Source organism: Triturus cristatus, chromosome 1_2, assembly GCF_964204655.1.
Source record: "Triturus cristatus chromosome 1_2, aTriCri1.1, whole genome shotgun sequence".
In the NCBI taxonomy this organism is placed as follows: Eukaryota; Metazoa; Chordata; class Amphibia; order Caudata; family Salamandridae; genus Triturus; species Triturus cristatus.
This window is the reverse complement of record NC_140580.1, coordinates 270,242,495-270,263,745: the sequence shown is the minus strand read 5'-3', so window position 1 is coordinate 270,263,745 and position 21,251 is coordinate 270,242,495. Positions and strand designations below refer to the sequence as shown.

Below are 21,251 nucleotides of genomic sequence, written 5' to 3'. Positions count from 1 at the left end.
GCGGATTCATAAAATTTGTGCATAGAGGGAGCCCATGATTGGGATAAGAAGAACAGTATCTGGTGAAACTCCTGCCATTTGCCAACGTCGCCTGAAAGTTTCCACACAATGAGGCACAAGAGCCCCATAGCCACTAGAGAATGATGAAAGCCCGTTGGATCCGCCAGAAGGTCCGGATGGATTTTCAATTGAATTGGAAGGGCGCAGAATAACTTCATCATCACTGGAAAGCACATCTGGGCTTTCCAAGAAGGAATAACCAAAAATAATTCCACTGCTTGTCTGCTCATCAGTGACAGCACCCTTTGGATTATTGAAAATGGTGGGAAAGCATGCAACAGACCAGTCCTGGAGAAAAGCATCTGTGCTCACTGCTCACGGGTCTGGCCTCCAACTGTAAAAGAGCAGGAGTTGTGCACAGAGTCGGGAGGCAAATCGATATCCAATTGCTGGATTCGCAGAGAAACCAGGAATTCCAATCTGCTCTCACAATGGACCTTCCCGGGATGTATTCCGCAGTTAAGGATATCTGATTCTGGAGGCAATAATGCCGAAAATGTTTGGCAATCTCCACCAGATCTGGTCTCGCCCAGTCGATTCATGTTTCGGACCACCGATACATTGTCCATCCTCAATAAAATGCAACAATTTGTTTTGCGTGGTGAAAGGGTACGGCTCACAAATGAGCACACTAGTAACTTCAGGCAATTGATTTGGAGGGAGAGTTCATCCTGAAAACATCTGCCGCCTCTCTCTACAGAGCCGCAACAGGCTCCCCATCCCCAGCTGCTTGCATCCGACTCAATCACCACCTCTGGGACTGAGGCAAAAAAGGCCCTGCTGTTCCAGGTATAAATATGCTCCAGCCACCAATACATCTCTGTCTTGACCTCCTCGGACAAGGAAATCTGCTAGGCATAAGTCAGACCCTTGCGAAGGTTTAAAATCTTGAACTGTAAAAGGGCCTGATAATGGAGGGGACCCAGAAAAAGGGATCGAAGAAGCCAGTAGCCCTACTAGGTGTGCCAGGGTCCTCAAGGATATAGTCGGAGAGGCAAGGGCTCGCCTCAACTTCTTGTTAGGCAATCGTTTCCTTAAAGTAAAAAAAAAGTTGGGCTCGGACTGTGTCCACTTGAAAGCCCAGAAAATCCAATATTTGCGATGGAATCATAACTTATTTCTCTGTGTTGAGGATGAACCCCAGATCCTGAAGGAGCCCACCTGACCCGTCCAGGGCAGGTGAAGGAGAACGATCTCTCTGTCTTGCGCTATGACGAGAACATTGTCTAAGTATATGATCAGGTGAACCCCTCGCTCCCGAAGGTACTTAATCAAACGAAGGAGCTTGGTGAAACACAAGGACGCCGAGGACAGACCGAAGGGCATGACGGTAAACTAGTTCCACGGATTATGCCAGTGGAAATGGAGAAACCTTCGATGCAGAGCATAAATGGGAACCGCCAAATATGCATCTTTGAGACTAGGCATACTAGTCAGTCTCGTAAAAGGTCCCGTAACAAATGCATGCACTCTATCTTGAAGTGGCGATACACAATCCAGGGATGGAACTCTTTAGGTTGAGAACTAAACTAAATCACCCTGATCGTTATTGGGAACCAAAAAGACCGTACTGGCGAACCCCCTTTGGATGCAGGGAAGTCTGGGCCACCGCCCCGTTGGTTATAAGGGAGCACATTTCTTTGTTTATGAAACTGGTCTCTGTTTGGGAAAAATGGAGAGGAAAAGAATGTCTCCCTTTACTCGGGGATGAGTCAAACTCCAGATAGAAAACATTGTTTACCCATGAGTCTTGTTATATGATTTGCCAACTGTGGTAAAACAGTTGAATCCGTTCCCCCACCATAACCTCTAGTTGAGGAAGAATACTCACCTGTGTAAGAGTAATATGCGGCATTGTCTCTGCCTCTGTATCTCACATGACCAGCACATCCCAGCCTGCCCCTGTTTCGAGTGGGATAGAAGTTGGAGGTGCGTGGGGGAGCACCCCCACCTCTAGGCACATATCCATGTGAGGCCAGGTGGAACCCACGGCCTGGCACTCTGCCTGGATAGCATTAAGCCCAGACAAAAAGGCACCTGCTGAAGACCTACTTCAGAGATGATTGTGCTTTATCCAAATCAGGAAAGGTCGAGTCATACTTCCCCAAGTCCTTCACAAACCTGTCACCAAATAATCCGTTAGCTAGTGTGCCGGCCTCCGTCGAGGCTAGATCAGAGAGTTGGGGATCAATGCGCATGAGCGCCAATTTACGCCATTCTGGGGATAATGGGAAGTTGGCATTTCCTAATGAACACAATGTTATCTGCACCTATTGCAGGATCTTCCCAGGATCCAACTGGGACTGGTTATCCTTTGCCTGTACAGCCAGGTCCAATATTTTAAAAGCAACCAGAAATGTCTAGGAGTTTATCCTGACACCTACGACAGGCCCTATCGAGACCCTTCTTGGGATCTTTGGAATTTTTTTAAAAGAAAAGTGGCCATTTTACGATAGAGTTCAGGCACATCCATCACTTTACCCAAGAGGGATGGACGTCGGCACTCTGAGCGCAACGTATTGCGCACTTCACGCTCTTATAGCGGTCATAGGTCATCTTGCACGTAACGTGCCACTTTTACACAGGGCACACATTCTGTGGAACGAGGATGGATAATCTCTCTGCGATCAAATAGCAGTTTTTTGTTGGAGGGAATCTCCGGCCCCATGTGTCACACTTTGCGTTTATGTTTGATGGCCAGATTCAAAATCTTCTTGGGGGGTAGCGGGGGGTGTCTCAGTATCCGAAGGTGACGCAGAAGATGAAGACAACGCCTCTGCCGTGAAAGTGGAGCTTTTGGCAAACACAGTCAGTTCTAATAAATCTGTACTTCCATACTCGTGGTCAGGCAGGACCAAGTGAGCCATCTGGGAAAGGACATCACCCGAGTAGCTTTTAGAAGAAGTACCACGGACAAAGCCTTGCTCATGCAAAGCCATATCCTGCTTACCAGGGCCCCCAGAGGGACCTGCCAACTCACACCTCCTGGAGTGTGCCATGGGCTAAGTAAATAGCTGCAAAGTATTCACGGAGTCCTGCACCTGTGAGCCAAGTGCCTCCACTAAGCGCTCTTCTATATGTTGTTCATAAGGGACTTCAGCATATGCCAGACAGCCTTCAACAGCGTAGTTTGCCATTCTGCAACACTAGATGGGTGGACGAGCTTCAAGGAGGAGAGTAGCCCTAATAACGGTGCAAAGAGTCTCAGAGAGAACACTCGGGCAGCACAACGCCCTGGTTTATTGTCAAATTTATTGAAGTGGAGGGAGTCACCCAACTCTCCTGAGGCAACGCGTCTGATCCGCCTATTCGTCCTGTCGGGATTTTACAGACAATTTCCTGAAGCTCAGCCTCTAAACAATGTGCAGAGAAATGAGCCGATTGGCAAAGAACACCATATTGGCTGCACCACGCATGCGCGAGCGCTGAAATCAAAAGAGGACTGGCCCTGAAGTGTGCGTCCCGCTCCACTGCAACCAAAAAACATACGACCGGGCGGCACAGCCCAAGCGCGCTGTTGTGATTAAATATCAATAAATAGCATCAACCACAAATACAATCCCGAAATACCAATTGTACTCAACTGTAGTATGAATAAAAATGCCAACTCAGCTGCTGCAGCAGCAAAGAATAACTATAGTGACTTTCATATGGAAAATGCTACTTACCAGTATGCATCTGTTCTTGGCATGTAGGGCTGCAGATTCACACACTAGAGCTTAGATCGCCATCTGGTGGTGGGCCCGGATGATTACACTTTGTTGTTGTCCTGGAAGAGTCTTTGTATGGTAGATGACTCCTCCTCTGGAGCATAGTGCGCATGGGCATCGACTCCATCTTCAGATTGTTTTTTGCCATTATGGGAAATGATGGAGTTGTGCGAGAACAGAAAGATGTCCACGTATAGTGTATCTACTTAAGATATTACTGGAACAGATAGAGGTAGCCAGGTAGGCGGGTGGGCATGTGTGAATCTGCAGCCCAACATTCCAAGAACAGATGCATACTGGTAAGTAGCATTTTCCGTTCGAGGCATATGGGCTGCAGATCCCACACTAGTGCATAGATTGCATAGCAGTTCTCTCCCTTAGCGGCAAGTACCAGTATCTGTTGCAGTGGTTTGAAATAGTGTTTTGAGTACAGCCTGGTCCACACTAGCTTGTTTTGCTTGCACATCTACACAGTAGTGCTTTGTGAATGTGTGTGGTGTAGGCCATGTAGCTGCTTTGCAGATATCATCTAAGGGAATGTTCCCTAAAAATGCCATAGATGCCCCTAGTTTACGGGTGGAATGAGCCCTAGGGGGAATGGATAGAGTGCGTTTTGCTTTTTGGTAGCAAGTTTGAATGCATTTAACAATCCACCTAGCAATCCCAGTTTTTGAAATGGGATTACCTTTGTGTGGAGGAGAAAAGGACTTTTTTTTTACGAAATGGCTTTGTACTATCAATATAGTAGAGGAGAGCTTTTAACATCTAATGTATGGAGAGCTCTCTCAGCAACTGTTTGAGGTTGGGAGAAGAATACTGGCAACTCAACAGACTGATTGAGATGGAATGGTGAAATGACTTTTGGAAGGAATTTGGGATTTGTCCATAGAACCACCTAGTTGTGATGGAGTTGCAAAGATGGTTCTTGAACTGTTAGTGCCTGGATCTCACTCACCCTTCTGAGTGATGTAATAGCTACTAGAAAGGCAACTTTCCATGAAAGAAATTGTAATTCACACTTATGCAAAGGCTCAAATGGAGGACCCATGCGCCTGGTGAGAACAATGTTGAGGTTCCATACAGGGGAGTGTGGTACCCGGGGAGGAAATATTCTTTTGAGACCTTCTATGAAGGCTTTGATGGCAGGAACTTTGAATAATGATAGATGCTGTCTGTTTTGACGGTAAGCTGCTATAGCAGCAAGATGTAACCTGATTGAGGAGTATGCTAAACTGCATTTGTGGAGATTCAGCAAGTAGCATATGATGTTCTGGATGGAAACATCTACTGGGTTGATGTTATTGGTGCAATATATAACAAATATTTTCCCTCTAAGCTGCGTAGCAAGCTCTAGTGGTGGGACATCTAGCTTCTTTGATAACGTTCATGCAATCAGGTGGTAGGTTGAGATACCCAAATTTTAAGACCTCAGGAGCCAAATTGCTAGGTTGAGCTGCATGGGGTCCGGATGCATGATCTCTCCATGGTTCTGTGTTAACAGGTGTGGTGAGAGTTGCGCTTTTTGATGTAGTACCACTGAGAGTTCTAGTAGTGTGGTGTACCACGGTTGCCTTGTCCATGTTGGTGCAATGAGAATCAGTGTGAGGGAGTGTTGCTGCAGCTTGCGCACCACTAACTGAATGAGTGGGAGAGGCGGAAAAGCGTATGCAAATCTGCCTGACCAACACATCCATATCGCATTGCCTTTGGACAACGGGTGTGGATACCTGGCAGCGAAGCTTGGGCATTTGGAGTTTAGGTATGTGGCGAACAGATCTATTTGTGGCTGTCCCCATACTTGAAAGAAAGGTTGAAGAACTTGCGGATGAAGTTCCCACTCGTGAATCTGTCGTCTGACGACTTAACAGATCCGCAACTTGATTTTGAACGCCTGGTAGATGTTCTGCTAGTAGGCAGATGTTTTGAGGAATGGCCCACCTCCATATGCTCTGCGCCAGCCGGAAGAGCTGTAAGGAGTGTGTTCCTCCCTGTTTTTGAATGTAGTACGTGTCCGTCATATTGTCTGTGCAGACTAAGACAGCCTCGCCTGACAGGTAATTTTGAAATGATTTTAGAGCTAGAAAAATGGCTAGCAACTCCAGATGGTTTATGTGGAGTAGCTTCTGTTGTGGAGTCCACCTGCCCTGTACTGTGTGCTCTGACAAATGAGCTCCCCAGCCGGTGAGGGATGAGTTTGTGGTTAGTACTACCTGTGGAACTGCCTCGAGTAACAGCCGTCCTTTGGAAAGGTTTTTGGTGTTCCACCACTGCAGAGAGTGATGTGTCCGGCCATCGACCACCACCAGATCTGTTAATTGACCTTGAGCCTGGTTCCACTGGCTCGCTAAACACTCTTGCAGAGGGTGCATCTGGAGTCTTGCGTGGTACTACAAAAATGCAGGATGCCATCATTCCAATTAGTTGCATGAACACTCGAGCTGGTAGTGAGTGTTAGGGTTGAAATTTTTGTATAAGAGCTTGCATGCCTTGTATTTTTATTGGATTGGAGGATGCAAGTCCTTTGGAGGTGTCTATTGTGGCACCTAGATACTGTTGAGCCCGGGATGGTTGGAGGTGCGACTTTGTTTTGTTTATAGTGAAACCGAGGTTATGTAAGAGGTGAATGGTCTTGTGTGTGTGTGTGCTGGACGCATTGCTGGTATGACTGTTTTGTTTATAGTGAAACCGAGGTTATGTTAGAGGTGAATGGTCTTGTGTGTGTGCTGGACGCATTGCTGGTAGGACTTGGCTTTTATTAACCAGTCGTCCAGATATGGGTGTATTCTCTTCTCAAGTGTGGTGCTACTACCGCGAGACACTTTGTGAAGACTCGGGGTGCTGTAGTGACTCCGAAGGGGAGGACTTTGAATTGGTAATGCGGACCGTCCACTACAAACCGAAGGTACTTCCTGTGAGTTTGGTGAATGGGAATGTGAAAGTAGGCGTCCTTGAGATCTAGGGTAGTAAGGAAATCGCCTTGTTTTAGCAGAGGAAGGACCTGCTGTAATGTGACCAAATGGAAGTGGTCTGACTGTATGTAAAGGTTCAGGGGTCTCAGGGTCCAGTATGGTTCTGAGGGAGCCATCTTTTTTGGGAATAAGGAAATACAGAGAGTAAACCCCAGTGTTTTGATGGCGTAGTGGAACTGGTTCTATTGCCTGTTTGTGCAGTAAAGCGACGACCTCCTGTTTTACGAGAGTGAGATGCTCTTGTGACATGGGACGCTGTTTGGGTGGTATTGTTGGAGGAGTGGAAGTGAACTCCAGGCAATAACCTGACTGAATTATTTGTCTCACCCACCTGTCTGTTGTGATGGAGTTCCAGACAGGTAGGAACTGTTGTAATCTCCCCCGACAGGAGTGGAATGTCTGTGGGGAGGGGAGGGAAGTAAGTCACTGTTTGGGGCGGCGGTGGTACGGATGTTACCTCTGCCTCTACCTTTAGTATTGTTGCCTCTATATCCTCCTCTGTAATAACCTCTATTGGGCGAGGATTGGATGGGAGTTTTATAAGAAGAGGAGGCAGTGTTGGTAGGAAAAGTTGTTGAGGCGCCCCTGTACGAGGAGCGACGAAAGAACGCTCTGGGAGTTTGATTTTGTAAAGCTCCCATGGATTTTTCAGTGTCCTTTTTCATTTTTTCGAGAGAGGTATCCACAGTGGGACCAAACAGATGATGTTGGTCAAAGGGTTAGTTGAGAATACTGGTTTGTACTTCGGATTTAAAACCAGAAATACGGCTAGAGCCACTCGCGGCGTGGATACGGCGGGATGCAATGGTGCGGGGGTTGAAATGGACACTGGACCAGGAGGATAGAATATCATTATACGCAGATGATATATTGCTTTAGCTTGCCTCCCCCTATAAATCCATCCGTGCTGTCCTGAACATCTTCACAAACTTTGGAAAGTATTCCGGCTACGCCATCAACTGGAACAAACCTGTACTGTTTATGCTTAGAGGGCAGGTTCCTCCCCTTCCAGCGAATTGCACGCTAGAGGTGGCTAGGGATGGTTTTCGATATTTGGGGATATATGTCACAGCAGATCCGGCCCTGTTTCATAGCCATAATCTGGCCCCTCCACTGGCCCGGATGCGAGCCGAAGTGAAGCACTGGAGGTCTCTGCCGCTATCCCTGGTGGGCCTCTTTAAGATGCTTGGTCTCCGGCGGTTTCTATATATTCTCCAGAACTGTCCGAACCGTGTTCCAGATACATATTTTGCGGCGGTGGAGAGTGAGATCCGTACCTTGTTGTGGGATGGCGGGCCCCTTGTGTATCACTGAAAAAGCTAACCAAGGGATGGTACGATGGCGGCATAGCCCTTCCAGACCTGAAATTATACTACTGGGCCTCGCAGCTGGTGGCGGTGAATCATTGGATATACCACCCTCCTAATGATCCGGCATATGTGCTGGACAGTTACCAAACTGGACGAGCCGGGTACCTCGGCGCACTCTATTCCAAAGTAAAAAAACAAAGGCTTATTTGGCCCACGTCTCACACGATAGACATCTGGCGCCAGGCGAACTCCCGGTTGGGTTGGGCAAACACCCTCACAAAGGCGACACCCTTGTGGCAGACCCAGAGACTAGATACCCTATGTCACCAACCGGGGTTTAACAAGTGGGACCTGATTGGAATCTCAAAGGTTGGAGATTTGATCAAAAAAGGTTCCATTCTTAGCTTTGGGGAACTAAAAGAGACCTACCACATGGCACAAGGAGAATTGTTTCGCTACTTGCAGATTAGACACGCTCTTCTGACTGCTTTCACTGACTTCAAAGACATAGCAGAGTCGTCGCCACTAGAGGACTGGTTATTAGATGGGCCGATACACTCGAAGGCCATTTCCCTAACCTATAAGAAGTTGTGTAATAAGCTACCCGACACTTTCGAACCACTCCGAGAGAAGTGGCACAGCGACATTGGACCCATTGAGGAAGAGGACTGGAGGGAGGCCCTGATGTCTCCTAGAGAGGTGGCTATTACCCTCCGCTTCCGGATGATTCAACTCCGGATCCTACACCGGTCCTACATGACTGGGGTCGTCCTGGCTAAGATAGGTGCTAGAAAGGATGCGCTCTGTTTTAGGGGGTGCCAACAGGTGGCAACTTTTTACCACATGATATGGGACTGCTCTGCTGTGAAACCGATATGGGAGGGAGCCACGACTAAACTTCAAACCGCACTGGGGAAAAGCTAGTTCTTATGCCTCAGATGGGCTTACTTAATATATGGGTATCCACAGACCTCACGGAGATTGAGCAACAGACGGCAGCACTAGGCTTTACCTTAGTTAAACGTGAAATAGCGCGTCACTGGGGGACTGCAGACGCACCATCTGTACGGGTATGGGTACAGGAGCTTGATAGATGTATGGTAGCAGAAAAGGAAGTGTTCATAATTTGTGGTTGCCCCAAGAAGTGGGATAAGAAATGGAAGGCATGGAATGTATATCGAGGAAACATATGTATATCACCGATGGTGGAATTGGCAATGAGGAAAAATTAACTCAGAGAAGTGCTGCAACAGTAACTGCAATTCAATATCCCTTACCTGTGTATAATGTGGTCGACAAATATGCTAACAAAGATGATACTCTGTGTGTGATTACTGTAAAATTTCAATAAAATGTTATCACATTTTGAAACGAAAAAACTCAAATACGCAGCCAGGCATACCTGCGTAAAAGTATGCTGGTATTTATTGCCCTTGAGGCTGTGTCAGCAGCATCTAGAGCGCAACGGATGGAAGTGTTAGTAATGACCTTCCCTTCCTGTATCAGATCAGTAGCCCTGGTCTTGTATTTGTCTGGTAGATGTTGTATGAGGGTTTCAAGCTCATCGTAGCGAGCCCTATCGTATCTTGCCAACAGAGCTTGGGTGTTGGCGATTCTCCAGACGTTGGCTGCTTGAGATGTCATACATTTGCCTGAAGCATCTAAGAGTTTGGATTCTTTATTAGGGGGTGGAGCGTCCCCTGTTGTCTGAGAATTAGCTCTTTTTCGTGCATTGGAGACCACTAAAGAGTCTAATGGTAGATGGCCCTTGGCCTTGGCTGGGTCAGTTGGAGCAGCTTTGTATTTTTTCTCCAACCTGGGATTAATTACCCTGGCCCTGACGGGATCTTTAAATAGGTCTGGTGCGTGTTCTATAACCCCTTTAAGCATTGGTAAGATGGTTGTGGTCTTATGAGAGGGTAATAGTGTGTCCATGAGAAAGTCGTCATCCACTGGATCAGTATGGAGATCGACCCCATGAAATGCTGCTGCTCTGTGAATGAGTTGTGTGAACCCTATGGTGTCATCTGGAGAAGATGGCCTAGAAGGGTATGCGTCATCTTGGGGTAGATCCAGGGCATCTGGTGCATTGTAGTCTTCCCAAGGATCATCAGATGGGCCAGTAATATCATCTGGATCATCTAAAGGTTGCACATCTTCTGCCCCCACAGAAATATCATCCTCATCGTCATCTGCTGGTGCAGGGCTGTGTGGGATGAGAGGTGAGTGTGTGGGGGAAATGTAAGGGTCTGGCACTTCTGGAAGTGGTAAAGGTACTTTTATGGGAGAAGTTTGAGCATGTTTTTTGAGAGGGACTGTGGAAGGAGGTTCCAGTTTCCTTTTAGCAGGTGTAGTGATATGTCCAGTATTTGGGTGAATAAGAAGAGTCTTTTGCTTTGGATCTGGACGGAAAAGCTCTTCTATGGGAGAATCCTTTCTCGGAACCGGCTTGTCATGTTTGGGATCGAGCGGTTTGCTGGGTTTAGCAATGTTTAGTACAGTCTTAGGAGTAGATTGTGTTTTCGGATCCGAAGACTTGTGGTCGGAAGCTTTTTTCGGTTTGAGTTTTTTCTTCGGATCTGAGATTTTTTTGGGATCCTGAGTGGTTGGTTCCGAAGCGTGTTTTGGGTCGACCGTTTTAGGTGCCGAAGTTTGCTTTGATGCCAGACTTGGCTTCGGTTCGACCGTTTTAGGTGCCGAAGTTTGCTTTGGTGTTGGACTTGGGTTTAGTTCGCCAGTTTTAGGTGCCGAAGTTTTCTTCAGTGCTGGAGTTTGTATAGGTTTCACTTTCGGTTTAAGAACCTTCTGTTTATCGGCATTGACTGGAGGCTGACTCGAGCCAGAGTTGCCTAGAGGCTTTTTGGGAGTCTTCGTTGCCGGGCCCGAAGGCGGGGCATCAGAAGTTTGTGATCGGTGTGCACCTGGGCCCGAAGGTGGAGGTGGAACCGAAGCCTCAAGCGGTGTGGGGGTATCAAGAGGGTCGATGTCTGTACTTACGACCCGCTGACCAGCTGGAAGGGGATCGTCATCTTCTGCCTGCTCGTCTGCTCTGGGAAGCTGAATCCTCTGCTTCCGAAACAATGACTTCTTCCTGCTGTTCTTCTTCAGACTCCGGTTGGACTGGAGTCTCCTGGACGAGGGTGTCTGGTGCCGATGAAGACGATTGTGCCATGACTCTCCGAGCTCGACGGTCTCTGTCTTTTTCAAACGGAACGAAGCATAGGCCAGGCAATCTCGGCTTTCGTGTTCTGGGGATAAGCACAGATTGCACACCTCATGTAGATCAGTGTGGGGGTACTTGTGTCCACACCGAGGGCACTTCTTGAATGGTGTTCTTTCCATGACCCGAAGGCCCAATGGCGCAGTTGGGCCTGACGGCACTCAACGAGCACCGGAATCGAGACGTGAAGGTTGTTCGAGACACGGGTATAAGGAAGTCTCGATCGAAAACAATACCGACTGAATCAAGGAATGCGTGTCGCAATGAGATCGGTAACGAAACCGAGTGGGAGCGACAAACATCCGAGCCCGATTGTGGAAAAAAAACGAGTGGGAGCGACATACACATCCGAGCCCGATAGTGGAAAAAAAACAATCTGAAGATGGAGTCGATGCCCATGCACACTATGCTCCAGAGGAGTCATCATCTACCATACAAAGACTTTGCCAAGACAACAAAGTGTAATCATCTGGGCCCACCACCAGATGGCGATCTATGCTCTAGTGTGTGATCTGCAGCCCATATGCCTCGAACACATATATATATATATATATATATATATATTACCTACTGGCGGTCGCCAGTAGGTAGTTATAGTTAGGACCCTGTTTCCATAGGAAATTCGCAACATTCTATTTGGAATAACTTTGGCGCCGGTCGACGAATCCTCGCGAAATTTTCAAAATTGGTGGGGCGCTACGCTCCGCTCCTACCCTGAAAGTCTCGGGGGGATTCGTCAAGCGGGGGCTGAGATAAAAGGGGGGTCCCAAAACGCGTTTTTCCCATGCATTTTTCCTTAGGACCTTTAGACACAGCTACAGCCCGAACGGCTGAACAGAATTACTTGAAATTTGGCAGAGAGGTAGTCCTCAGGTCAAGGAAGTGCCTTTTGTAGGTTTGGTGTAAATCTGTTCAGTAGATTCTGAGAAAATAGCCTTTAAATCAATATATATATCTGAGCCAGCTTACGGTGCGCTTACGGTGCGCTTACCGTACGCGTACGGTGACGTGCGCGAGCGCGATTCTGATTGGCTCTTAGATCTTAGTAAACATTCGAATCGGTCGAAACCAGGAAGCGGCGGCCGCCATTTTGTGTATTTCACTCAGAAAAAAAAGGGTGATAACTTGAAAAGGGGGCAAGGAAGAGAGTTACAGACCCCCTAACATTTGTAAGGGGGTCAAAGAAGGACAGAAAAGTACAAAGAAAACATTTATTGATCTAAAAAAAAATCGCGGGGTACGCGTACGGTAAGCTCACCGTACGCGTACGGTAAAAAAAAAAATATATATATATATATATATATATACATATACACTGTACATGACCCCAGTGATTGGTGCAGAGTGTGGACTGCAGGAGTTCATCCGAAGTTTAGTTTTCAGTTTAATGTTTTCATTGGCTGCTGTGATTTCTAAAGAAAAGAAGAAGCATAGATGTATTGCATCATAAATTGCTCCACTTAAATATGCCTCACAGACTAAAGGGTGTCAAAAACACTGCAAAATCTCAAGTCGTAATAACAAAAGAATCCTTAGAAATGCAAATCCACCTAATGTTTTTTGATTTCAAAGTATTTTATTAGTTTTATAAACAAGTACATTAGCATTTCCGTTACGAGGTACCAGTCAAACGTGGTTGGTGTTGCAGTAGTTACAGGTACTTGGTATACATGTTTAGCTGAACCCCTTTACGTTTACTCGCTGGGAAATTAAGGATAGGATGATAGAGAGAGGATAGAATAGAAAGGGTTGAGAAAGGATACAAGAAGTGTTCTATAGCAATGAGCCTAGTCTGGGTTGTAGCCTTGTGTGAAAGCAGACACCCCCAAGTGGCCTCACGGGGGTTCATAGGGGTCCAGATACGTGTCGAGCGACTTCCACATCCCCCTAGTAGCTGGTCTCCACGAGGAGGTTTGCAGGGCAGTGCTATCTGCGCCTCTGAGGTACGTCACCCAGTTGACCCAGCCTTTGTATGATGTCTTAGCGGTATCCTTCCAATTGGACAGGACCATTTTCAAGCAGGAGGTCTAGCAGATCCCTGTCATGCTGTGAGGCAAGTCCTGTGGTCATAAATGCAGTGGTGAGGGAAGAGAATTCTGGATTTAGTGTGCATCCCAGCACCTTTTTTATGAAATCAATGATTTTTCCCCAGAACGTTTTGAGTTTTGGGCAGTAGAAGATAAGATGTGCTAGATCCCCCTTTTTGTTGTCGCAGTTCCAGCATAGGTCGTTTTCTCTGAGGCCTAGTGAGGCTAACCGAGCAGGGGTCCAATAAGTCTTGTGGAGTAGCCAAAATTTTGTTTGGGATAGTACAGGAGAGATTTAATTAAGTGAGGGGGAGGCCCAAAGCAAAGCTAGCTCTTGCTCATTTAGTTTGATATTGCCTTGTTTTATCCAGTAGTTAGTTGACTTAAAAACTGCAGAATGAACGAGAGTTGCAGTCAGACATGTATGCCCAGCCTCTGGTATTAAAACTGTAGATCAATCTCACTGACATGCTTATAAAGAGGGAGGGCCGTTACCACAAAGGAAGGCGGCATAAGATGCCGGAGCTGAAAGGTCTGCACCTGCAAATCTCAGGACAGCAGGAGGCCTACCTAAGCGACCGACAACTGCCTCTGTACACTAATTAAGGCAAGTTTAACATGTAAACAAAAACAATCTAATGTAATAGTCATGATTACAAAGGCCTGATTAAAAACCCTCTCAACTATTTTCATTCAGTACTTTATGCTTGCATACTGTATATAGACAGCATTAACATTCCTGTATAAATGCATTCCTATTTTAGACTAATGTGACAGTTCACTGTGTTTAAATATACACTTGTTCTATTGGCCAGTAATTGCGAGAAGTAAACGTCGGTAGTCGCCAGATGTGTCACTTGAAATCATCGATGGAAGAGTTTTCTGATAAATCTGCGTAAAAGCTTGTTTGACTTGTACAAGATCAATCTGAAAAACATTTATAACAAAAAAACATTAATCAGAGATAGAAAAGAGGCACACTATTTTCCTTCTGAGGAAATATCTTGGACAAGCAATGCACATTGTATTAATGTTCTATGCAGCACATAAAGTCCTTTCGTTTCCATAACTTTATTCATTCTAATTTGAAAATATAGATCATCAAAGTGTACATATTAAAAAATGAGAATGTCATTCTTCTCAGTACAATACAGTTCAATGCATACGAGTTGTTAAAAACTAACAATTAAAATAGCGAAAAACAATGTACAAGTTCAAACACCAAAAAAATGGGGATATAGAATTGGGCTGTGCAAATTACGCAATGCAGTGCAGTGAATGTAATAAAAGAGTAGATGTGGACTGCAGGTTCCCGGTTACCACATAAATACATAGGTTTAAAAACAGGTAACTTTAGATAAAAAGGGACAACCTTTGGAAGTTATAAAAGCCCTTTTAAATATAAAACGTGTTTAAGAGATCCTTTATCTCTTCGAGACTGTTGCGAGGAGATTATGTAGTATGTTCAGGGTGACAAATGAGTTTAAGGCTAGCTCTCCAATTCTAGTAAATGTCTCCTACGCTTACAAGCCCAAAGGAATGAGGCTACACAGAAACATACAAAAGGATCATGAAGCTTCTTTAGGTAGAACAGGGCAACGCAGCACTGCTTAAAATTGTGCTGCATTAAAAGAGGTTTAATATGTCTGGCTCTCTGCTCTTTATACAAATGACAAAAGAAGAAAAGATGGAGGTCAGACTGGACTGATAGATTATTGCATGGGCAAGTTGTCAAGCCACTATAAGCATACTGTTTTGAAGGGAAACCCAGCATTAAGGAAATTAAGTTTAAGCAGAACCTTAAAAGGATAAACCTGTGCTGCAGGTTCCTTACCGCATCCAGGTAGAAGTATACACCCACTATCACTGGTGGGATCGAGTGATAGGTCTTTACAGTTATTTTTAACTCCTGGGATTCCTCCCTCTCATAGGCTAGCTTCACCAGAGTTGGTGCCTTTAGCCTCTTCTTAAGGAACCTGGAACACGAGCTGGGGTTTACATACAGCTCAGGGACTCCTAGCGAGTACAAAGTCGTTTTAACGTACTCCAACCAAGGGATCTTATAAGCCTTATCCAATGAGAGCACATAGAGTCAATGTTATACCAAGTGTTATTACATTGTCTGTAGAAAATGCTTTTCTTAATTGGCTAAACTAAATGGTCGGTCACCACATTAGTTGTAAGTGAAAGTTATAAACACAATACAAGAAGAATACATGTGTGAAGTTATAAAAAAAAAAAATGCAATATGCAAATACAGAAGACCAATTTGTAATTCCATTGAAAGGGGTCTTTAAATGATTTTCCCCCAGAAGGTTGCGTGGTTGTAATGTATACTCATTTCCAAGTGCCTGTCTTTTCTGTCCTCTTTTCAACGGTGTAGGTTGACATTACTCTAAACGAGGTTGCCATCTTGGTTTCTATCCTCCTCTTTCACCATCATAGGTGAAAGTAGGACAGATAAAGGTTGAACGCTAACTCACGAATGCAAAAACAACAACTGATGACGGAATGCTTGAACAATGTCAAACACTGTTAGAAATGGGATTTTTAGTAGGCTAGGGCATGTGCCAAAGCCAGGCAGTAACCACCACTCTAGTCAGGATAAGGGAGTTCCACTCCTAAAATAACCCCTGCTCATCCTTTGGCAGCTTGGGACGAGCAGTCAGGCTTATCTTAGGGGCAGTGTGTAAAGCATTTGCACATAACCAACAGTAATACAGTGTAAGCACTACAAAGGGACACTACACCAGTTTAGAAAAATATCCAATATTTTTATATACTTCAGACAAGACCAAAACAATAAAAATCCACAATACAGTATTTAGAAATCTTCAGTTATCCAAATATGCTTGAAAAACAGTTCCTTGATGTCGATAGCTCAGTCCGACTATCACGGCGTCGTGAACAAACAAATCCACACAGTTCTGGCTCACTGCAGCAGTACCTTTTAGAAATGCAGGGCGTCGGCGACCTCTCGTTGAGCTTCCAAAAGCACAGCGTCTGCAGGCGTTGGTTCCGGAGGTCGGTGCAGGAGTCGTCTGGGCCCTCGAAGTCACATACGTTGCAGCTCGAACTTCTCTCTGTTGAAGTCAGGAGCGCTGGCGTCGGCAGGCGTCGAGTGCTGCGGTGCAAAGTGCAGTGGTGTGCGATGCCCTCAGGTCGCGGTGCGAGCAGCGGCGGCTCGGTGGCGGCATCAGATGGCATTGGTAGGTGAGACCAGGGTTGTGGTGCGAAGTGATGCGGTGCTGGCAGGTCACAGTGCAAGCAGCGGCATCGTCGTTGCTGAAGCGCTATCGTCGGCTGACGAACTGGAGTCGATGGCGACGGTAGGCCAAGGCTGCGGTGTGGGATGAGGGCGGTGCGTCGTGTAACTTTACGAGCGGTGCTCTCGAACCACTGTGCAAGCAGCGGCGTGGACTTCGGCGTGGAGCGTCGTCGTCTGGGATACCAAGGCGTTGTCGTGAAGTGAGGCGGTTCGGAGTGCGGTGCCCACAGGTCGCGGTGCAAGCAGCGGCTCAGTGGCAGCGTCAGTCGGTGAGACCAGGGTCACGGTGCAGCATTGCGGCGGTGCCCTCTGCAGTGCTTTCAGGACACGGAGTCGGTAGCGGCGTCGTAGATGGCGTTGGGTTGCTTTTTCTTCTGTTGCAGCACAAAACACACAGTTCCCAGTGCTGAGGACAGAAGAGCTTGACATCTTTGCTGTTCCTGAGACTTCTTGAACAGGGGGCAAGCTCTACCTCAAGCACTTGGAGAAACTCACAAAAGTAGATTGCAGAAAGTTCAGTCCAGTCCTTTCACTGCCCAAGACAGAAGTAGCCACTGCAGGCCAACACAGCAAAGCACACAGCAAAGTGGTAGTTCCTCCTCACAGCTTCTCCAGCTCTTCTTCTTGGTCCAAAAAAGTTCTAAAGTTCAGGGGTCTGGACCCCAATATTTATATCCCAAAATCCTTTGATCTCTTAGGCAGAGAGTGTCTGTGCCCAGCCAGAACCAGTTCTGCCTTCTCTGGTGAGGCTGCCTGGCAAAAGGTGGAGACGGCATTGTCAGAGGCAGACCAGGCACATTCAGGTGCAAGGAAATCTCCTCCCCCTACTCCAAATGCAGCTCAGGTCTATTCAGCCCTTTCCTGACCCACCTAGACTATCCAGAGCCACTCGTGCTCCCCAGCCCCTGTCATCCAAAACCCAGACAGTCAATCCACAAACTTAGCAGAGGCACACTGGATGGTTAGGCAAGAAAATACGTACTTTCTAAAAGTGGTATTTTCAAACACAGAACGTAAAAATCACCTTCAGTAAAAGATGCATCTGTAGATTTGGAGTTCAGGCATACTAAACTTTATTTTCCTACCTAGGTCCCAGGATCAGTTATGTTAATAAGATGTAATCAAGAAACTCCCATTCTGTCCTATGGGGAACAGGTAGCCTTGTAATAGTGAATTACTGTGAGTTTCGTTTTTCACTATCAGGACATGCCACACACACCAGGGCATGTCCTACCTTTCACATATACTGCACCCTGCCCACAGGGGTACCTTGGGCCTATCTTAGGGGTGCCTGACATGTAAGAAAAGGGAAGGTTAGGGCCTTGCAAGTGGGTGCACTTGCCAAGTCGACATGGCAGTACCAGACTGCACACCGGCTTTGCAATGGCAGGCCAGAGTTACATTAAACAGGGTGTGTGTGTGGGTGGCACAATCCAGTGCTGCAGCCCACCAACAGCATTTGATTTACAGGCTCTGGAACACGCAGTGCACTTTACTAGGGACTGACACATAAATCAAATAGGCCAATCGTGAAGAGCAAGGGGTTCTGAAAATGGGACGTGATAGGGATCTCTCAGCTGGGTGACCTCTGGAAAGGTGGGAAGGTAGTTTCCTTCGCCCACTTACAGGAACAATACAAGATGGCACCCACCGAGATGTTCCGGTACATGCAGGTTAAACATGCGCTTGAGGCAGCCATTCCAGTAGAAGAGACTCTTCCTGAAGCCTCTCCCTTAGAGGACCAGCAATTAACGGACCACATGGACAGGAATGCGATCTACCTCACATACCGCAAAATAATCAACAACCAAATAGACCCTTTGTTAAAATTACGGGTTAAGTGGCAAGAAGAGGTGAGCGAACTGGATGACACCGACTGGCAAGAAGCCATGGAATCACCCAGGGTGGTGGCGGTGTCCTCCAGATTGCACTTGGTACAATTTACAATACTACATAGGACGTACTTTATAAGAGTGACATTATGCAAAATAGGGAAAGTCACTGACCAGCACCGCATGCGCCTATGTAACGAAATAGGTACCTTCCACCACATATTCCCACTTGAACCCAAACATTGTCGTTTGAATATATGGGAACCAACAGACCTGAACCAGGCTGGGCAAACTTGGGCAACACTTGGGTTAACGATAGCTAAACAAAATATAGCTCAGAAATGGGGGTGGTGCAGGCCCCAGTTCTAGAAGACTGGAGCAGAGATATGGATATGATTATGGCAAAAGAAAAAGCTACGTACATCCACAGAGGGTGCCCCAAAAAATGGGAAAGGGTGTGGGATAAATGGAATACCTATAGGTGGAATATATGTACCCCCAGCAATGGACTGGGAATCAGAAGAGGAGGTATAAAATGTCACAATGCAACTATAGCTGTATTATATTACACACAGTGTTGACCAAATGTGCGAACTTTATATGCCAATGTGCGAATATTGTAGACTGCCACTGTAAATGTTCTGTCAAATGTACTAGACTCAACTACAGGTCTTTGTTCTTTAATAAAAAAAGATGTTAAAAAATAAATAAATAAATAGCTTAATCATGGTAACCCCAATCCATAACACATTTTACAGAGAGCATATGCACTTTAGCACTAATTAGCAGTGGTAAAGTGCCCAGAGTCCTAAAACCAACACAAACAGGTCAGGAAAAAATAGGAGGAAGAGGCAAAAAGTTTGGGGATAACCCTGCAAAAAGGGCCATTTCCAACACACTCAGAAATCTGGGCATAAATACATTGTTTTTTGCTGAACAAGCCAATCCAGCTTGGACCCAGCCATGTACAAATCAGTCTTGACCATGCTCCTCATGGGAACAGTCCAGCCTGCACTGCCAAACAAGGTCCTCCCTGGACCAGAATAAAGCATCTGAGGACTGGTTTCAGGGTATCACCCTTCATCAGCCAGGAAAACTTGAATCCAGTACCATGGCGAGCACAGGACCAGCATATCGGCATACCTGTCCCACTCGGGGTGACAAATGCAAAAAGAAAAATTGATGGACGGAATGCTGAACAATGTCAAACACTCACTCCAGTCAGAGATCTGGGCCTAAATCCATTGTTTTCCTGCTCACCAAGCCAATCCAATTTGGACCCAGCCATGTGCAAATCTTCAATTTTTTGCAAGAGCTGTATTAGTGGGGCATAACGGCCTTAGGAATAGCCACTTCGCTCCGAAGTGCATGGAAGTCAACACCAAATATCACATATCTACACTGGCTGGAACAAAACCTAGACTACCGGAATTCTGAAATTAGATGATACACTCCGCTATGACTAAAGTAAATTAATATTCAAGGCTGGAAGGGCATATTGGAGGAAAAAGTCACTGCAAAACAAAATAAATAAGAACAACACTGAGGCAGCACCTTAGCACAGAAGGCATTGACCATACTGCAGAAGAGTACACAGAATACAAGAGTCTGTCCTTGGAACCCAAACCCTGAACTCCCGTTGAAGTTGACGGTCATGTTCCTTTCAATTCTTCTTCTTGGTGGGCAGCTGTACAGTGCCTGTGTGCTCTCCAAGTTGTGTGCACAAGTGAGCCATAAAAATTCACTTTGCGAGGGGGAGTGCTACTCCTTCTTAGGGCAATAGAGAGGCAACAACTATGTTTAATTTTTCAAAATTGAGCTAAAAGATTCATTTTAAATGTAATTCCCACTATATTTGTTAAATAGGCAAAAAGTTTCATAGAAGGTTCCAGAAAGAGTAGAGGACTCATGAAATCATTTGATACTTCAGAATGCTGTGTTTGACATCCTATGCCTGCTACAGATTCGTTTAAATGCTACAGGCCCTCAACCACACCCGATTGCTGCTGTGGTTTCTCGGTGTACATCTACAAATGTAATTGTTGTGGCAGCTGTGCCTGCACGTGTGAAGCTGCAGTTGAGGTTCTGCTTCCTACAGGTATTATGGAAACTCTATGGTGTGCTGTAGAGTCTGGCTGGAGGGCTGGATCAAGTTGATCTGTGCTTAGATGTGGGACCTTTGTACTAGGCACTCAAAAAGTGTTTTTGGACCTATGGTATCGGCAAAGATTAACTCCCTAACCTTCTAAATGTGTGCTATCAAATGCTTACCACAAAAAGCTATGCTGTGGCAGGGAATTGCTTGTGGATAGCTGTGTGGCCCAGAATATAATCTTAGCGCCACATTCTAATGTGCTCTACTACTTAAGCCATAGAGGGTCGGTGGGGGTTATTTGGAGGTTGGCCAATAAGGTGGGTGTAGAAAAAGAGAAGCATATACATCTGGTGGCTGAACTGCACACCGTAAAACCAGAAAGCCTGGGACTAATAACCGCTTCTCCACTTGACCAAAATGTGTTATGTCACTTTCCTTCCTCTTTCTTCATAATTACATATAAGAGAAACTTGATATACAGGACTTCAGGATGCGGCTGTACAAAACCTTCTTCAGTGTTTGATTTAATAAATGATTATGTTGTTTATCTATAATAGGAACACAGGCCACCCAAAAAGTGCCCATTACAACTAATTTACCTCTTATGAGTTATCAGCAGCCTAGTGATGCTGTTGACCAGGGGGCCACATGTAAAGGTCATGAGGAACACATGCTGCCCCCGGGCTGTACTTTGAGTATCACTGACCAGCGGCAGCTCCTCTGCTAAGGCGCAGTAGAGTTACCCCACTGCTAGGTGAGC

General features: G+C 46.1%; 1 protein-coding gene across 3 annotated transcripts in view; it reads right to left on the bottom strand.

Moving 5' to 3' along the window:
- Window positions 1-12,825: 12,825 nt before the first annotated feature.
- ANXA7 (annexin A7) overlaps window positions 12,826-21,251 on the bottom strand; it is a 490,249-nt gene continuing 481,823 nt past the window's right edge. For all 3 annotated transcript variants that reach the window (XM_085603646.1, XM_085603647.1, XM_085603648.1), the window contains one exon: window positions 12,826-14,223. In XM_085603646.1, coding sequence (XP_085459772.1) covers window positions 14,101-14,223 — 123 coding nt within the window. In that variant the 3' untranslated portion in view covers window positions 12,826-14,100. The remainder of the gene's footprint in view (window positions 14,224-21,251) is intronic.